General features: G+C 34.5%; 2 protein-coding genes across 2 annotated transcripts in view; one reads left to right on the forward strand and one right to left on the reverse strand.

Annotated features, from left to right (window-relative positions):
* The first annotated feature begins 287 nt into the window (after nt 1-287).
* On the forward strand, nt 288-10,488 carry LOC117116587. The gene is made up of 4 exons (XM_033260653.1): nt 288-435; nt 4,266-4,855; nt 8,456-8,627; nt 9,588-10,488. The coding sequence occupies exons 2-4, from the start codon at nt 4,280-4,282 to the stop codon at nt 9,722-9,724; spliced, it is 885 nt and encodes a 294-aa protein (XP_033116544.1). The 5' UTR covers nt 288-435; nt 4,266-4,279; the 3' UTR covers nt 9,725-10,488.
* A 2-nt stretch (nt 10,489-10,490) lies between these two features.
* LOC117116607 (slit homolog 3 protein-like) overlaps nt 10,491-19,984 on the reverse strand; it is a 16,915-nt gene continuing 7,421 nt past the window's right edge. Inside the window, exon 3 of the mRNA XM_033260678.1 lies at nt 10,491-12,585. Coding sequence (XP_033116569.1) covers nt 10,787-12,585 — 1,799 coding nt within the window. The 3' untranslated portion in view covers nt 10,491-10,786. The remainder of the gene's footprint in view (nt 12,586-19,984) is intronic.

Here is a 19,984-nt window from a genome sequence, read left to right on the forward strand (position 1 = left end):
TATATATACAGTATATCATTATTTTTATCACTTTCAATCTCAATTACACACTATACTTTACCGATTTTACACATATAGGTTGGCGAGATACAATCCATGGGTATGCAAACCTGTATAGGCCTAACGTTTGATATCTGGCAGCCTACTTACATTACGAGTGAAATACATGTTTTGATTACATGAAATTTATATTAAAGGACTGGCATTTTATCTAGCAATTCCTCGACGTCAATGCAATCGAGCGGATTGTCTTAGCAACACGGGAGCACAAAGGTTATTGCTATGACGACCGGTCTTTTGTATACGTTCATATATATCATGCACGGCGAGTGTCGATGTAATATGCTTTTACGGAAGTGATAGTGTATGGTCTTCTTTGGAAGTTAGTTGGAGTATACACGACCTTCTTTAAAGCCAATATCTTGAAATTTATTGGTAAGTATAGTGAGTATTATAACTCAAGGTCTTCAATAGTGTAGATATTGATCGGTGTAATGGGTACATAGGGGTTTGGTTTAAGTCCATGCTATCTAGTATGACTGCACATTATAAGCCCGATCTCTGTTGGAATGGTCTTCACAACGTGTACACAGTAGCATAGCGCAATCGGTGAATATCCGGACTTTTAATCGGTCCTTAGGTAAGTTTCTGTTTATGAATAATATTGGTACAGCCTAAGTGTATCCATGTTCCAGCATAAATACAAAAAACACCATTTCCCACGGTTTATTCCTACGATTCCCATTCATAGTCAGTCAGCTGAAACCCATATAGTCCTATAATAATTCACTTGGGAATTCTAGCAGCTAATACAGCATTTAACCACGCTACTTGAATGGGTTTATTAATACATCATTTTTAAGCCATGTTTTGAGCTGCTGTACGAATACAAACATATGCGATTGGTATAATCTAAATATAATAAAGACGTGTTTAAAGGTCAGTAAGGGTTATGGGATACAAAGCCATAAGCAGTGGCGCGCAGGAGGGGTGTAGGCCTATTTCCCCTGCCTCCCCAGTCTTTCCCTCCCATTGAAAATGTTCGAAGCAAAGAATCACGCTCAAGTAGTTAAAAATCACCTCAAATCACCAGCTCATCACACCTAATCATCGGCGAGGCTTGAGAGCTGTCCGGCAAGGTGCAAATTTAAGATTGATGTTAAACTTTTTCCTTATTATAATGTATTATCTAATGTATTATTTAATATAAATTAAAATTATTATAATTTATTATATAATACACATTTCCATTTTTCTTATATATTATATATTTTTTTATATATTTATTATATATATATATACCCCCTCCCATTGAAAATGTTCGAAGCAAAGAATCACGCTCAAGTAGTTAAAATCACCAAATCACCAGGTCCCCACACCTAATCATCGGCGAGGCTTGAGAGATGTCCGGCAAAGATCATGCAAATTAAAGATTGATGTTAAACTTTTTCCTTATTATAATGTATCTAGTGTATTATTTAATTATAAATTAAAATTATTATAATTTATTATATAATACACATTTTCCATTTTTCTTATATATTATATTTTTTTATATATTTATTATATATATATATATACCCCCTCCCATTGAAAATGTTCGAAGCAAAGAATCACGCTCAAGTAGTTAAAAATCACCTCAAATCACCAGGTCCCCACACCTAATCATCGGCGAGGCTTGAGAGCTGTCCGGCAAAGATCATGCAAATTAAAGATTGATGTTAAACTTTTTCCTTATTATAATGTATTATCTAATGTATTATTTAATTTAAAATTAAAATTATTATAATTTATTATATAATACACATTTTCCATTTTTCTTATATATTATATATTTTTCTTATATATTTATTATATATATATAAAACTGTATATAGAAAAAATGAAACAACTTCAATAGTAGACTTTAAGAACACTGATTTATTTATAACTCGGATATTTCTGCCATATATTAATAAAAGCATGATCATCGTCGTCTTCCAAGTCTTAGTTATCACCATCTTCATCGTCACTTGTCGTCATTATTATAGTTATTATTATCATCATCATTATAATAATTATTAACATATTTTTTAGTGCACTACGAATTTCGAGGTCGTTTGTAAACGCGCTGATGAGGAATTGAAGAATTCAATTAATTTCCTATTAGAAAGGAGGTCATTATTATTTGATGCATATTTTCTCTTCAATGAATGTAGGCCTATTCCTGATAACATACCGTGATGTGTTTATGAGAGCCTGTCGTCTCTCGTGACCATGATTTATTATTAAAAGCAGTCTCATTTTAAATGATCCTCCTCTCAACTCATATTCATTATTTTAAAGCTTCGGAGTATTGTATTACAGTGACTATGGCTGAGTTTGCATTTTGCAGACAATGATTATTAACAAGCAAACTACTTGATTCGTGTTATTGGTGATCCGCTTCACAGAACGGATCACCTCTTTTTATTGTCAGAGATTTGTTTTTTTATTCTACATTTCTCCCCATTTCTTGTTCGCACGATATCTCAAAATTGCCGCGAGCTACGCATATGGCAGCTTCAATCAACATTTGGTTCTTGGCCTGGAATAGTCACAATAAGCTTTTCCAAACACACACACACCTACCCCCCCCCCCACACACCCCCCCCACACACACACACATACATAGGCCTTGAAATGTCAAAGTCAGCTTTAGCTGCTCAATAAACATGGGCAGTATAATCAGAGCCCACAACAAACAGCTACTGGTTACTAAGCAACAATTCCATCAGATAAACTCTGCAATTGCAGGAAAAAAGATGAATGTCCACTCTCTGGAAATTGCCTCACCTCATCCATCATCTACAAAGCCACTGTCCACTCAAATGATGACACAAAATGCTACATCGGGCTCACTGACACACCGTTCAAAACCCGATACACAAACCACAAATACACTTTTAACACCCCCCAAAAACAGAAACATGCTCCGTACTCTCCAAATACGCATGGAAATTAAAAGACAGCAACACACCCTACAATATCAAATGGTCTATTATCGACGGAGCATCGACCTACTCCACAAAAACAAAACGCTGCAACCTATGCATAACCGAGAAACTTCACATAATATATTCAGACAAACAGACAATACTAAACAAAAGAACCGAGCTTTTGTCTAAATGCAGGCACAACAACAAATACCTACTTAAAAACAATTAACTCATTTGCATTTTCATCTGCCTTAACATTCATATCGTCGCTCACATCACGAACTAACACAATCAAAGTAGATTGTGTTAGTTCGTGAAATCACAGTAGCGCGTCAAAACGAGCGTGTATTGGTTGTCAAGCAATTTTGTATTCTTTACCACACAAAAAGTCCTTAACGACAGCAGCGCGTATTTTGACGCGCTTTTTTGATTTCACTAACTAACACAATTGAATTTAATTGTGTTAATTGGTGATGTGAGCGACGATATACTCCACAATCCTTGTATTCTCTCACTCCTGAAGATTGCATTAACATGAAACAGTCTGTAGAGTGACTATACCCAGTTTTACAATTTCTACATTTTCAATATATACATACATATATGTTATTCTACATTTCATATTGATATCTTTAAATAATGTTATAAATATCGGCATGTTGTCCGCAACCGAAAACAAATAGTTTATATTATGCAGAGGTACATCCTTTTTGTGACTGTACCGTAAGCTTTTTTGATTGAATTTCCAGTGGAATATTTTATAATCTCGATTTATTTTGACATGTATCCGTTTATGTAACGATCCATAAATTATGATATATTTTTGCCGCTACAAAAGTAATTTATGCCTATTCATTACCGGTACATAAAAATATTATAACTCACTGTGTTTTGGATTAAATAAAAATTGCACATAAATATACATTACGCTTTTTCTGTCTTGTAAAAGGTATCTCTGTTCCCAAACCATTAAAAAATACCGTATATGTTTTCTTAGCCTCTTGCATAAATAAACGGATACCGTAAGCGCAAAACTATGAATTTTTAAATATCAACTAACTACAGGCTACATTATAACATTATTATATTATAGGTTTATAATCATTTGTGTCTACTACATTTTTTTATCCTTTTTTCGAGCTGTAATAAATATGACGGGAAAAGACCCTGTACAACTTTACGATACATGCAAGATGCCAGTTCCCATTTTTCCTTCTATTCTCTAGTTGTTTCAACTAATTATAAGCACATTATAACATTATTATATTATAGGTTTATAATCATTTGTGTCTACTAATTTTTTATCAGGTTTTCGAGCTGTAATGAAAATGACGGGAAAAGATCCTGTACAACTTTTACGATACATGCAAGATGCCAGTTCCCAGCTGACAAACGAGATCCAGCAACTCCGAAGTGGAGCTTACCGCAAACTATATCAGCAGACTCGAAGTTTTATAGATGCGCTGCAGCGGAGTCCACAGGCCCAGACCACCATGTATGGGCCTAGCGTTAGGACAATTACCGAGGTTCGACAATGTTACGAGCATTCAAAGATACTCGACGCGGATCGTCCTACACATTTCACCTCCGTTCTCGAGTTGTTTCTCGATTTAGTTGATCATCTGCAGATGTTAGCTGGTCGAGCCACAGATTGGATCGGTGAGCCTGTCATGGAATTAACTGTTCACCCGAAGCAAGAGGAACTGTGCAGTAAAATCAGTGATGAACTAAGATTTTGGATACAATTCACTGATGAAGAAAACGATTTCACAGAGCTCCATAAACATAAAACTTTAGAAGAGTTCCGTGGTTTAAACTCAGGTGAAGTTCCTGTATGGGGCGCAGTAGTGAACCTTGTGCCAGTCCTGCTCAAATCAGCAGAAATTATCGCTGATCAAGTGAGTCACTGATTTATGTAACTCGTCTTTGTTCTGAATTGCGTGGACCTGGTCCGACTTGTAGTAGTAGTTTCATATTCACATAATTGCAAGGGCCTGAAACAAACCAGACCAATGGGGGTGGGAGGGGGGTGGGGGAGAAATACAGTGTTTCTTTAATGCCCATGGGAATTCTCAGGAGACTTGGTTCTCCAACCGAACCCTGAGACAAAATGGGTCTCAACCAGCGTCGATGTTAACTTAACGCTGTAGTTAATGGCATTTTTGCCTTACCGTGGCGGTTACTCTGACTTAAGATGTTCGCACACTGCCGACGAAATCGTCTGCAATCTGTCTGAGCGCTGGCCAACGCTTGGTCAGTCTGACCGTCGATAAGGCCCCATAAAAAATTATTAGTTTATCACCCTATCAAAGAATAAAAACTGATGAGGGAGGGAGGTTTTTTTTTTTCCTAGCCCTGCCCCCATTTAACCAATGTAAGTAAATCAATGGTTAGGGACAAATATATAAAAAGTCATAAGAATGGAATCAAATTTATATTAAAAAAATATGTTTTTGTTGTAACGGTAAATGTATTTGCAAGACGTCCTAAGCTTTTCATATGAAAAACGATGGAAAAACGACCGTTTGAAATATAGGCCTATGTTCATTAAAAAAAAAAATATCTGAATTTCCCCAAAAGTGATGAAAGAGGGGGATGATAAACTAATCATTTTCTTTATGGGGCCTAACATTCGAGTTAATCTTCGTCGAAACTTCAATCTCGTAAAATCTCATTGGCCGATGCAGTGTTCGCCGGGCTTTACACATTCTACACAAGTGTACGCGTTAATACCGAAATTCGTAAATATGAACTAAAATATCTTATTATAAGATATGAGTAAAATGTGAGTAGTGGAAATGTTGGTATGGAAGGGAATTACTTCTATGGTTAGCCATTCTGATGAGCTTATTATTTTTCTTCATCAGTGTTGTTGTCTGTTATTCACAGCCTCTCAGAATGTGTAGCAAGTTTTGATAGCTCATCTGTATATCCACGCTGAAGGTCACTTAAATTGATTATGACAGTTATAGTAATGGTGACACTTATTACTAAATTTTACTAGCCTACGGGGTACTTTATGCATTTATTTTTGACACAGGTGCTTTCATTTCGAAGATATGTTCACATCTATCATTTTCTGACAGAAATTGTTTGCGTACAAAACGGTACAGGTCGCGCGTGTGTCCAGGGTCGGTACATATCACGAGCCAGACCCTAACTCCAGGCGCCAATATTCTCCTACTAAAACCAATTTCTCCTCAATGAGACATTAGCACTGCATAAATTGGCATTGATTGAACACAAGTGGATAACATAATGATAATAGTGGTGGTGATTCTTTTACAATATTTGCATCGCGATTATGCACCCGAACATTATATGTAAAGGTTACAAGCTATAGCTTCATCATCATGATGTGATGAAAAACAAGAGAACATGCTCACATCTATAGCATTGGAAACAAATAGACTATAATTATACTGTATATTATGGCGAACTTCCCGCAGTATATAAAATGCTCATCTATAGCGTAATTTAGGCCGATGCAGGTTTGGAAACGATTTTTACAGACGCTATAAAATACTACCACTCCACTAATTTCTACGATGATCCATTCATTAGTTTTTGCGTATAGATATACAAACAGTGGTGAAAACATAACCTCCTCGGCGGAGATAATAATAATAATACACTTGCATTGTGAGTGACAGATATAGACTTATTATTATTTATTTATTATTAAAATTTAGCCGATAGGTCTCTGAACATTCAATTTCGCTGCTAATAATAAATGTAATGCCGAATATTGCCTTTGGCATATTACATCAATATTGATGACACTGCAGCTGGAATATGCAATTTGTATGCCTAATTTACAAATTATGAATTCGGTTTTCCATACTTTCTGAATTTAAAATATAATGCTGCATGAAACTGTTGTATATGTAACTCATGCTAACCATATCGAAACTATAGACCTATGCTCGCAAAGAATTATTACGTAAAGTTAAGAACGCGCTGCAAATTGAAACACAAAATGTCAACCCAGCAAATGTCGTGAAGTTTGCGTATTAATAGGAATACGTCGCGTTAGGAACGCGTTCAGGTGATAGCAAGCTTGCGTCATCCTATTTATGCGATGGTTGTTGTGTGTTGTGTGTTGTGTGAGAAAATTCATGTTAAAACTTAATCTTCTTTAAGTAGGCTACCATCGATTATGGTATAAATCTTCATTATAAGAAGAATGTTCAGCATGTTTATTTCACACATTGCCCATTTAAAATATATCTATTTATACTTTATATAACACAATTATATAATAAATATACAATAGGCCTATATTAGGTAAAAACATAGATTAAATAAAACAAGACTATGCGGAAAATGCATTTGTATTAAAATCTATAAACGCAAGAGACTACGGGGAGAATATTATAGTGTTCCCTAATTGAAAATGGACGCGTCCAAATGTCAAATGTGACTAGACCTGGAGAGTAAGAATAATAACAATAACAATAGTTCCGTCGCCAGGCACCAGGTATACAAAACAATCCGCCATCACTGATGATCCAGCTATCATTTTCAAGAATTCCTGCTGACGACGGGCAAGTTTTGGCCTAAGTAAATGTTTTTTTGTGTAAGTTGATTCGTGGTAATTGAAGTTTTCGTTCCAAAATTAATAATTATGGCCTGGAGCCGTGTGAACCACAATGCCCAGATTACTATGTAACAGCATGGAGTAATAATTGCCGTCATCGACCGACGGAGTAGCCCATAGGTCTTCTGGTCAATCATCACCTGTTCCTATATTGCAGCGCTTGCTTTCAATAATATCGAGTTATTAGTGTGCAATAATTCCAACGTGTTAAGTAAAAACCAGTATCTGACTAAAATTGATTTATTCCGCTGCACGTAAAGCTGAATACAAATCGTGATTCCCAAAGTCGTGAAGTTAGCATATCAATTTCTCGTAACCTAAGAATTATTTTTAGATCGAATAGAAAACTATGTAACAGACGGTAACGTAAGGAAGAACCCATCCATAATCCATGGTACACCAATTTAAAGTTAGGTACCTGAATATTGTTTTACTTACAAACATCGGTTCTCCAATGACCAGCGATGACCGAGTATGAGAAAATATAAGAATGATATCCCATACTAACTGTTTTCCCAGTCTGCATCCCATGTCTGAGAAGCAGGAGGTCAGGTGCTACATAGACGGATAGAGGGGCTAAACATTTCGGAATAACCTACATTTATATATACAGCCTATTTATAATATGCAATCGTCTGATTATAATATGAATAAATGAAAACACTAATGATACATGTTTTTGGGGCGAAAGGATTGATTTGATTACAAAATTAATAAGTATAGTCTACACTACTATCCTAATGACACTTAAGCGCAAGTAGAGCGTATCGAAATCAAAGCGGAACTTTACACACTGGGTTTCATCATAACTCCTCAGTTTTGGCGCCATTTTGCTTATTCAGAAACATAAGTACATGCGCTTTCTGAGTATTTAACCGGAGTGTTCTTTTCTTTTTAGCAAACGAAGTGGTCAAGCATAACTGGGCGTCTCGGTATGGGTATCTACAGCCAACAATGTAAAGACAGTGCTGAACAAAATGGCGATGGAGGTTCACGAGGGTCGTCTGGTAGATCGTCAGCAGGATCGAGTGGTAAATCATCCAATAAAAAGAAACCAAAGAAAACATACGGTAAGCCTACGTTTATAAATATGTTTGGATTAACCACAGACCCTTTAACGTTATGGGATTAACCAACACCACTGCCACAGGTATCTCGCAACGAAGGTTAATAGATTTCCTTCTACTCATAGTCCAGTCAATCTGTGACAAAATTGTAATGAACCTAGAACTAATAGCAACAGAAATAATTTTTGCAGAATTTCTTCCTAAAATATTCACATAATAACATTCTAAAAGTCCGAAAAAATCCAATCAGGGGAACAGTGTTAATTTTAAAGATATTTAATGAGTTAACATCCAACGATTTATTGTGTCACATTGTATTAATGCTGCATTGGAGCGTATTAGACACAATAAACTGTTGGATGTTAACTCATTAAATATCTTTAAAATTAACAATGTTCCCCTGATTTGATTTTTTTCAAACCACAGATTGACTGGACTATCATGTCACAATGAAAACTACAATATACAAAATAATAAGATGGCACGGTGTTGTGAAGTTTGTCAAATCAATATTCCTAATTATGTATTGTAAAAACGAAATTTTAATAATATATAAACAACGTTTGTGGCGCAGCAAACAAAGCGTGAAACATGGCTGTGTGTCTTGGAGAGTTGGTTTACACAAATGGGTTTAGATGAGTTGAAGAGTTTGGTTTCATATGGACTAAGTTGTCAATTTGGTTTATATGGCTTTGTACGGGTTGGAATAAAGATCTGGGAAAAGTATGGAACCGGGTTTGAAAGGTTTGGTTTATTATGGGTTGGGTTGACTAGTATACGATTTTGGTTTAGTATGAGGGGGTTCACGATTTGGTTGGTTTGAAGCGTTGGGTTTTGCATGGTTTTAGGTGATCCGGAAAACCAAAATGAAGGCGTTGGGTTCACGATTTGGATTAACAGGCGCTATAAGACAACAGTTATAATTACATTAATTCATCATTTCTTAAAACTTATTTCTTACAGCCGATCAAGTTGACCAGAGGAACAAAGGAAAGATGTCTTTACATGAGCGGCCACCATGGAAACCATCATCCACTATTCCTCACAATCTTTTCCCGAAATTACATATTCACCTTAGTGACCCTAGCAAAAATTTCTAGATGAGTCATGATGCCACCTTTAAAATTTAATTGGTTGGAGGCATGCATATTCAACAAGGAACAACGGAATATTCCTTTTGGGGGGCCTTAATTTAATTCCGTTATCCTGCATTTAAGTTGTTGTTTTCAGTACTACTATGATGCGGTCGCCATTGCGATTACTATTTTGTTATGCGTTTTAGAGTTTCGTTTTAAACAAAATTTCCTATTCACTGAAAGTAAGTATTAGAATAAGTAATAGACCTAACTTTACTGTGTACAATGAGAGAATACGTTTATATCTCAGTTTAATTATGATCAGCTGTTGTAGTAATACTCTCGTAACTCAAATTCGCATGATGACGCTTAGAAATCTGAAGTGATTGCGATGTTTGTTATAGATCGGATGTCAAATTATTATTTTAGTTATTTTAGTATCGATCTTGAACGAGTTGTACGCGTCAATTAATAATAATACGAGTTTAATTCCTCTTCAGTTTTATCGTCAGTATCATTTTACTAAATCGTATTTTAATAATAACATGTACACTTTCGTCATCCTTATACAATTGCCATAAACGACAGCGGATGTGCAAATTATATTTCGTAATATCGCCACGATTTAATGTGCACCGTGATTTAGAAGTAAAATATATCAGGTTTAATGTATTATAGGCTTAGTATGTTTATAGTATGTATATATTCTAACGATTCGATTTTACTTGATAGTTATAAACTTCATAAGATATCCATAAGATATTTCAAAATAAAAAAAAACACAAAGATATCAGTGAACCATTGTATTTTATTTGAAAAGTTATAAACTATATACTATAAACTATATAATATATTTTGTATACATTAAAGTTGTATTGCACACACCAACCGTTTGTTGGGATGTAACATATTCATACATTGTGGGTTGTGCTTGGTGGCACCAAGCACAACCCACAATCTTTCTAATAAAATATTATAATGTTATAAATATCATTATCAAAATGCCCGATGCTAAGACGTCGACCTGTTAATACTGTCACAAACAATCTGAATCTATTATCTCAAAAGTGATACAAGTACATTGACCTACAAAGAATACGTCGTTTTTTCACCTTCTCTGTCTTTATCAAACTTTTCCAACTTTCTATATCGACAGTATAACTTAATTATATTCACTGAAACTACAATACCAATAATTGAAATAGAGATTCCTAAAATCAACTTAATAGTCAAAGGTGACGGAAACGTTGAACACACCATGCTATACGTGCTAAAAATCATGGCTACTGGTGTGTCAGCCTTTGGAGTTGGAGAAGCGCATATGACATCAGTTTCGATGACTCTTTGGACATAGGTTGTGCTACCAGCCAGGCTGTGGAGGTCTATGTATTCCTTCATCCATCGAATTCGACAATCACACATCCAAGGGTTACTGTGAAGCGTTAACATCGTGTAATTATTAGATAATATTAATTTATGTGAAATGGTTTCAAGTTGATTTGAATGAAGGTAAAGTTCTAATAGATGAATACCGTCAAATGCTGCGGCGTCGATTTCTTGTATGAAGTTATTGTTCAGATCCAAGGCCACCAAACTTGTTGCACATTCAATTTGTGTTTTATAAATGGCTTGCAGTTCATTAAAATCAAGCATTAATACATTGATACCCCCGTCACAAAATGCTCCGGATGCAAAAGATGAAATTCGATTGTACGATAATAAGACGACTTCAAGATATGCCACCCCGGCAAACGAGTCATTTGATATATAAAGAAGATCATTGTGGGTTAAGTTCAACAAGTCAACACTAGAACCCTTCAACCAGTATGCTGGCAGGTATGTAAGAATATTTTCTTGCAATAATAGATACTTCAAAGTTGGCATTGACTGCAGTGCTTTATTTTCAATATTTTCTATTTCGTTATGTTTCAAGTCTATTATCTCCAGGTTTGTAAGTTTGTTTAAACACCCATTTTCAAGAATGCTTATGTTATTGTAAGATAAATTAAGTTTGATTAAATACTTTGTTCTGGAAATATCATGACAAGGTATTTGTAGTAAAGAATTATCTGAAAGAGACAACGTCTCCAATAGACAGTTCTTCTGAAGTCCGATCACGTTGCGTGACGGTTGCACGCCAAGTATGTTTTCTGATAACTCTAAATGACGAAGAACATGAAGATTGTTCGCCCATCCAGGTTCTAGTTGAGTTATGAGGTTACCTTGCAGATAAAGTTCTTCTAATTTGTAAAGATTATTAAATGTGCTTCTGTTTATTGTTTGAATGAAGTTGTTTGACAAGTACAACTTCTGTAACTCCTCCAGACCACGTAGAGGTGGCACATCTTCAATTTGATTTCCAGATAAACTCAAAAGCTCAACGTTCTCTAAGCTAATAAACACGTTGTTTCCAGCAAGTGTGAGTAAATTGTCATCTAGAATTAACTCCTTCAACTGCTTCATCTGCCCAATAGTGTTAAATACTAAATCGCCAAGCTTGTTTTCACTAAGATCTAATCGTTTCAATTTCTGCAGCTTTGTAAAATCATTCTCGATTTCTTGTATGCAACTTGCAGAAAGAAGCAACTTCCGAAGATGTGCGAGGTTAGCAAACATTGAGGCGTTAAGAACTGGTAGAGACTGCTTTCGTATTTCAAGTTGTCTCGTATCATTTGGAAATAAAAATGGCAATGACGTAATATTAAGCCTATCTTCAAAACATGTGACATACTTTCGTGAAACATCACATTTACATGATGGCGGGCAAGAAGATGACATCATTGCCTCTGAGGCAAGTTCTTCGTTTAGTAGAATTGTAGCGAAATACAGAAGAAGCAGATCCTGCCATATCTTCAGCCTCTGAACTGACATTTTAACAGGAAACACTGTAATAGAGCAGAAGTAACGTATAGTTTCAATGAAAATGACTAAAGATTTTTCTTTCAATACCATTTTGAACATCATAAGAGGCCTAATATCGATACCAGCGCTATACCAAATATTTGATTGATTATTATGAATTATAGGCCTACTCTAAACATACTGATCATGAATAACAATAATAATAATAATGATAATAATAATAATAATAGTAATAATTCATATTTATTAATTTTTCAGGTAAATGTTAACATTATGACATTACAAATAAACGGCGTAGAAAATGGGCTACTACAAAAAGTAGTAGATGAGTTTCTATTATCTAATAGTAATGTTGAAATAAAAATGATAATTGCTGTTTTTAAATAGCCAGTAAAATCCCAGTTTAAAGAATAGAGAATAATATACAGCATTAATTTAAAAAAATAAACAATAATATATTTTATAATATAACAGAGTATAATGGCCTTAATTATATTTATAATTTTCACAGTTAAAACCCAACAGGAATATAATAATGTAGCTGTATCGAAACAACAGTTCATTTTAATTGCTGGCAATGTTTTCCACTGGCATGGACGCACAGTACCGTATTGTATGCACTTGAATTTAATATGTTTAATGTTTACATAGAAGATGGAGGTAATTTGTATAATGGACAATCAATTGATTGTGTTGAATACACTTATATTACTGAATGCCTGTTATGTTTTTTTTTTGTTTGATTCATTGGGTGGACTTTAGAATGTTCATCACAGCTAAACCATTATTTAATCTGGATCTCCACAGAGTGAATAATGGATCGTGTATCATGATCACATTTTTCAGATGTGTCTGTGTAATTGTTAATGTAACAATTACACTATACAATTACAACAGGTATATTATTGTAATTGTATAGTGTAATTGTAATTACACTATACAATTACAATAATATACCTTTAATTAAATTCATTTGCATAAAACAATTGAAGGCTCTTGGCACTACCAATGCATTTTAGACCTAACGGGGCTTTCTCTCAATTTGTCGGAAATATTCTGTTCACAGATTTTAGAGTTTTTGTATAAAACAGATCTCTTTAAAAAATATTTTTCAAATCATCTAACTCATTCACTTGACGTGACTGTTTGAAAAGCGCAAGAAGTTATTTGCGTTGTTAGTGATCGACGTCATTATAACAACGCGAATTCGCTCGCTCTTTTGTAAACTGCATAAACAATCAGTGTGGCTGGATAATTTGAAAAAAAATAACTTACGTTAAATTTAAATTTATTATTGGAAAAAAGTGCAAGAATCGTTATTCTTAACAATAATTTACAAATGCTAAAAGAAACTTGTCTATAAACAGATATGCCTACGTCACGTAGGCCCTCCAACATGGCGTCGGTGGCCTCACTTTTTTTCTGTACAACGATTGGCCGATAAGCAGTCCAGCTATTATAGATCATTGGGCCTTTGATTGTTCATTATGAACCACTTGAAAAAAAGGAGACACGTACATCCCGTTAAAACGCAAACTACAGTCTCCAAAAGTCGGTGGGCACCGAGTTGTATATGGAACGCCGTTACTGTCTTTGGTGGCTCTTTTCCGTTCGGCGCATTTGCTATTCGGCCCTTTTTACATTACGTTGGGTGCTTTTAACATTACGTTCGGTGCTTTTAACATTACGTCCGGTGCTTTTAACATTACGTTCGGTGCTTTTGCCGCACTTCGGCTCTTTTATCATTTGGTGCTTTTACCTTTCGGCCCTTTCATCATTACGTACGGTTCTTTTATCATTCGGTGCTTTCATGACCTTTGACATCGGGTCAAGTGGAGAAAAATCAACGGCTGTGGGAATGAGCCTAGTGGAAAATCGCGCGTAACAAAGCATATTCGACATGTGATTATCTTAGTGATAAAGTAATAATAACTAACGAAAACAAAAATGTCTCGATCAATCAAAACAGTATTGGAAGACATGGATCTACATTTTCTTGTCCCTAAGTTTGAAAGGGAAAGGGAAAGGGAAAGTTTTTTCCACATGATTTTGGTGGTATATTAGGGCAAATAGAAATATAAGATTATCATTATAGACCTAGTATTGAAAACAAAAATAACTAGGGGGGACTCTTCTTTATTCCGGATATGAAGAAGCAGGCTTATTTAAATAAAAGAAAATTAATTAATTACCGGTAACCAAACGATTCCAAACAAGTCCGATCCCATTTTTGGCTTACATAATAAATAAAAGTTAAACTCAAAATTTTCCCCCTCCAGTTGATTGATTTATTTTCCCCTCCCTTTACTGTCCGGTCGTTTTACAAATGCTCCTTCCGTGGTTATCTCGTATTTTGATATTGGTATTTTTTTTTGTCTTTTTATTTTGTCTACCTTTTTAATATTATATAATATATATTTTATACTTACTTCTTAATTCATACGCAATTCAGCCTTTGTTGCTGCTATGTATGTTTTTGATGTTGGATTTTTAATAAATATACCTCAAATAAATAATAAAAACTTAGCATATATTACAACAAAGATACACATTTGCAGGTGTCCCAAGTTGGAAAAAGGCAATTCGTGAAGCAGGGGGTGGAGCCAGTGCAGTGAGAGGGTACAGGGAGAACACCCATCTCTTGGGGAGAAAATCCACAACTCCACATTTAGAACTCCCGATCTACGGCCAATTTGTTTCCGTCTTGCGGGCATCTGATACCATTTTAATTGTTATTTAGGGCCTACCATGTTGTATATTTGCCTTTACAGCATTATTATTATTTATTATTATTATTATTACTATTATTATTTATATATATACATGTATATAAATATAATATATATATGTATATATATATGTATATGTATATGTGTATGTATATGTATATATATATGTATATATATATATATATATATATATATGTATATATATATTATATGAAGAATGCGTGCCCACCTGTGTTTCAAAACATGAATATAATATAGCGCAACAGTAATGAAACTAAGAAGTTGAAAGAAGGGAAAAAAAATGAAATAGAAGAAAGAGAGAAGGAGCTAGCCACTAGGCTCGTTCCCACAGCCGTTGATTTTTTCCACTTAACCCGAAGTCATGAAAGCACCGAATGATAAAAGAACCATAAGTGTGGCAAAAGCACTGAACGTAATGTAAAAAGCACCGAACGTAATGTAAAAAGCACCGAACGTAATGTAAAAAGCACCGAACGTAATGTAAAAGAACCGAACGTAATGTTAAAAGTGCCGAATAGCAAATGCGCCGAACGGAAAAGAGCCACCAAAGGCAGTAACGGCGTTCCATAGTTGTAGGCCTAACGCAACTGCTTACCAATCAGCTCGCAGCTTGTGCTTTGCAAATTGATCTAAGGCTTCAAGAGTAGTAACATTACCAAACCAGATCAATATAAATATTACCGACAGAAGTAGTAAAGGTAGCATCCGTGTTGACAACAGTTGATGATGGTAAGAAAATATTTATAAACAAACAAAATTAATGATATCGATATCGTGATATCGTTTTAGGAGGCCAAACCTAGCCTGCATCTTCAAACAAGAACTTACAGGAAAAACAGGTTCGACGGCCTGATGAAACACTGCAGAAGGCCTCTCAGGCCTAGATAAGACTAGGTAGGGTAATCCAAGACTAGGCCTATTGGCGAGCCTCTCAAATTTTCAAAAATCATGAAAAATGAGGAATAGGCATATATTATGATAAGCCAGGGCCACAGGGAGAGCTATCTACTTAAGGCTTTAAGCCCGTCGTCCGTGCTCCTTGTGTGACATTGAGTCCAGTCGAGATTTAGAAGCAGAGCTTTAATACAAAACAGTTCTCTAATGTTCATGTGCGTTAAAAGGTGTTTTAGACGAGTATATTGTTAGACCTATTTAGATTATAACCCTATTTAAATTTAATTACACATGTCTTGTTTTGTAAATTTTATATACTTGTTTGAGTAATCTATTTTTTCACTAGTACTGTGAGACTATTTTGTATAGCAATAATAACATTTTATATATTATATTGTAATTTATATATATATATAGGCCTATATATAACTTGATATTCGTTTATGCACATTAATATGACATAAAAATTACAGAATAGTAAAGTATTGTACATCACTATTCCTTTAAATGTAAAGAATACAATAATAATTATCTCGTCAAATAAATGTATGATACCGCATTAAAACTAACGCAATGATTCACACTCTTAGTCTGTTGTCCTATCTTTTATACACTCTCATATATACATTTTTTCTCTCTGTTCTACTTTTATACTTTTACAATTTTTTCGTCTGCAATTTGTTCATACCTATTTATTTGAAGGTGATTGTCAATTCAACTGAATCGAATTTAAATTATCAATCGCTAAAACTTCAGAAAAGACATTTCTTTTGTAAAATGAGTTCGTGAAGAGATGACAGTTTTCCTATGGATCAATGATTACCACACTTCATCATGACAGATTGTACATGAATAAAACATACTTCTAATACTTGTTCGTAATCAATATGATAAGCTCGGCCTGTAAATGTTACGTTAAACTTAACTGCATTAATGTGATATGCTCCTGTGAGGCTGTCTCTTATACACATCTAGATGTGTATAAGAGACAGGTATATGTATATATATATGTATTTGTATATGTGTATATATATGTATATAAATGTATGTATATATATGTGTGTGTATATAGGCCTATATATATACATATATATAAGTTTAATCATTCTTTATACAACGTTGTTTCGTCCTTTAAGGACCTGTCTCTTATACACATCTAGATGTGTATAAGAGACAGGTCGAGGACAAATACCGTATATTTTCGCGTATAAGGCGATCCGTTAGTTTTTGGACAATTTTGTATGTCGGCTGTATAAGACGACCCCTCCCCCTCCCGTTTCACCTTCGAAATTCCCACTTTTTCCTGCTCTTTATGGTCTATGGTACTGCACCTAGCTGGCTAAAAACGGAGCCATATTTAGGGCTCTTCCAAATACTGTAATACCATTTTTTGTGACTTTAAATGTTCATCAAAATCTTATTTCCCCGCATTTAGACTTAATGCGTCCATTCAAACCAGCAGTTAGCTTTATTTCAGTAGTAAACGTGTATGTGTTGCTTGTATAAGACGACCCTGTTTTTCGATCGTAATTTGCTATTAAAGCCTCGTCTTATACGCGAGAATATACGGTAATGATATCGGGGACAGCTGCGCAATGTTGAGCGATTGAAATGGAAATGATTTGTATGTTAGGCTATCCTTAGCAGCTACCAAATTATAATCATGCAATTTTAAATTATAATGTATATAGTCCTACCTATTGTGCACCGAAATGTACCATTAACTTGACTAACACCAATCATTATAATTAGTTTGACAACTATCTATATATACTAAAGCAATATCTATGTGTACTAAAGTGTTAGAGAAGCTATGTTTCCGTCCATCAATCAATCCATCTATCTGCCTAACAATCCATCTCTATTCATCAATCACTGCCGTGAATTTGTCAATCCGTATATAGGCATAATTTTGATAGGCTTATCAGATACCTTGCATATATTTTACCATAGCTATTCAACTCCTTTGATAACCAGTGTACCTCATAATATAGTAAGGATATATAGCCTATATACACATTTTTTATAAGAACCATTAAAATTTTGCCCAGGCTCAGTGTTCTTATTTTTTGCCAATTTCAGGCTCAAAATGTTATTATTTTGTTCTTAGTTTTACACACTCTACAAACGTGTTACTAAAAGTGTTTATTTATTTATTTATCTATTTAAATTATTGTACAGTATTTGTCCTACCTCGTAATCCCGGCCCCGAAACCTTGACTCAGAAATACCGGGTTGGTGTCCGGCGGGGGTTGGTGTCCGGCGGGGGATAGTTTTCCACCAAAGTTTTTACTATTGTTTATTTTATTGTACTGTGCTGGTTACTTTTTTTTTGTTGTTATTGTACTCTGTGTTTGCAGGACCATATTGTAAAACAGCGGTAAGATCTCGCCTGTATATGTTATCCTGCCTAAAGATGTTTTAAATAAAAATAAAAATAAAATAAATAAAAGTGTAGTCCATAAGATAAGGGCTTAGTTTTATTTTCGTTTGTTCTGTTATTTACTGATAATGTGCTGTTTAATAAATCTTTTGTGTTATTTCTGTGTAACAGCAGACGGCAAATACATCTTTAAAATACCACAATAATTTCAAGCTCAATACCATATAAACAAGGCCGCGGCTGATTTTATTATAAAAATTCCGTTTCAACATACATGTTTCAGAATTTCGGCAAATCCTTTGCCATCTTCAGTGAAACAATTGCTAAAGTGCAATATCTTTTATAAAGAGAGTGAACAACTGCGAAGCATTGTATTTTTTTTTAAAGAGGAATAATTTAAAAGACAATGCCGTGTAATAAAATACCGCCGAGTAAATTGACTTTGTGGTAAATCGAACCCTATTATTATATTGAATGTTGATTTACTGCTTTGGACATGGAATTTGTACATTTGGTTATTATATTATTATAAACAACTAATATTTTTCTAATGGGTTTATAATAAATATGGATTTTTGTATTTCTAAATTTTATATGAAACTGATTTAACAAATTGTATAAAAAATATTGATACCATTTGACTAGAAAAATAATTAGACAGTAGGCCAATATAGGGTTTAATTAGAGAAGGGGTAAAGATAACAGTGTGTGCATGTGTTTGCGAGGAAGAATCAATGACCCTATCTATCTCAACGAGGATGGGTCGGGATAGATGACCTCTTCCTCTCCATCTCATCTTCTTTTGTGTCACCATACATTAGCCTAATCTATGCTGATGGCATGGCCTAAGAGTTATAAATTATGTTTTTAAAGCTAAGAACATAGATAAAAATATAACAAACCTTAATATTATTAGCTGAATTCAAGTGTCTGTCGCGTAGGAACCAGGATCATAAGACCGAAGAGGTTTTCTTCTTTCTTCTTCGTTGGTAGTAGTAGTGACAAGGTCAAATGCTATTTAATGGGGATTCCAATACCCACGACGTATCGACACATTCTACATCATGCGTAAATCTGTTACCTGATTGTAGGGATCGACAGTGTTATAGCCTAGGCCTGTATCCGTACGTGGAAGGATGCTTATACCGTTACGACTCTGTACGTCGACAGTGATTAAGTACGTCAAAAAATTCTAAAGGCAGTGCCATGCGATTGTCTAGAGGGCGATAGTGCAACATCTAATCGTTGCCATAGATATAATTAACAATACAGTATTATCATTATGTTATCATTATTTCTGTTATTATATTGATTGTTATCGTTATTATAAGAGTGGTGATGTAGTTTTGTTTTTTTTTTTTTTGGTTTTTTTTTTGGCTTATATACTTACCTTCC

The sequence above is a fragment of the Anneissia japonica genome, unplaced genomic scaffold (assembly GCF_011630105.1).
Source record: "Anneissia japonica isolate Jap-2015-1 unplaced genomic scaffold, ASM1163010v1 scaffold2737_len523936_cov211, whole genome shotgun sequence".
NCBI classification, from domain to species: domain Eukaryota; kingdom Metazoa; phylum Echinodermata; class Crinoidea; order Comatulida; family Comatulidae; genus Anneissia; species Anneissia japonica.

Bases quoted from the DNA above. Each gene is read 5' to 3' on its own strand.
- LOC117116587 (XM_033260653.1), top strand. From the start codon at position 4,280: ATGAAAATGACGGGAAAAGATCCTGTACAACTTTTACGATACATGCAA. The intron at 4,856-8,455 runs GTGAGTCACTGA...TTTTCTTTTTAG, and splicing joins CAGAAATTATCGCTGATCAA to CAAACGAAGTGGTCAAGCAT. The intron at 8,628-9,587 runs GTAAGCCTACGT...TATTTCTTACAG, and splicing joins GAAACCAAAGAAAACATACG to CCGATCAAGTTGACCAGAGG.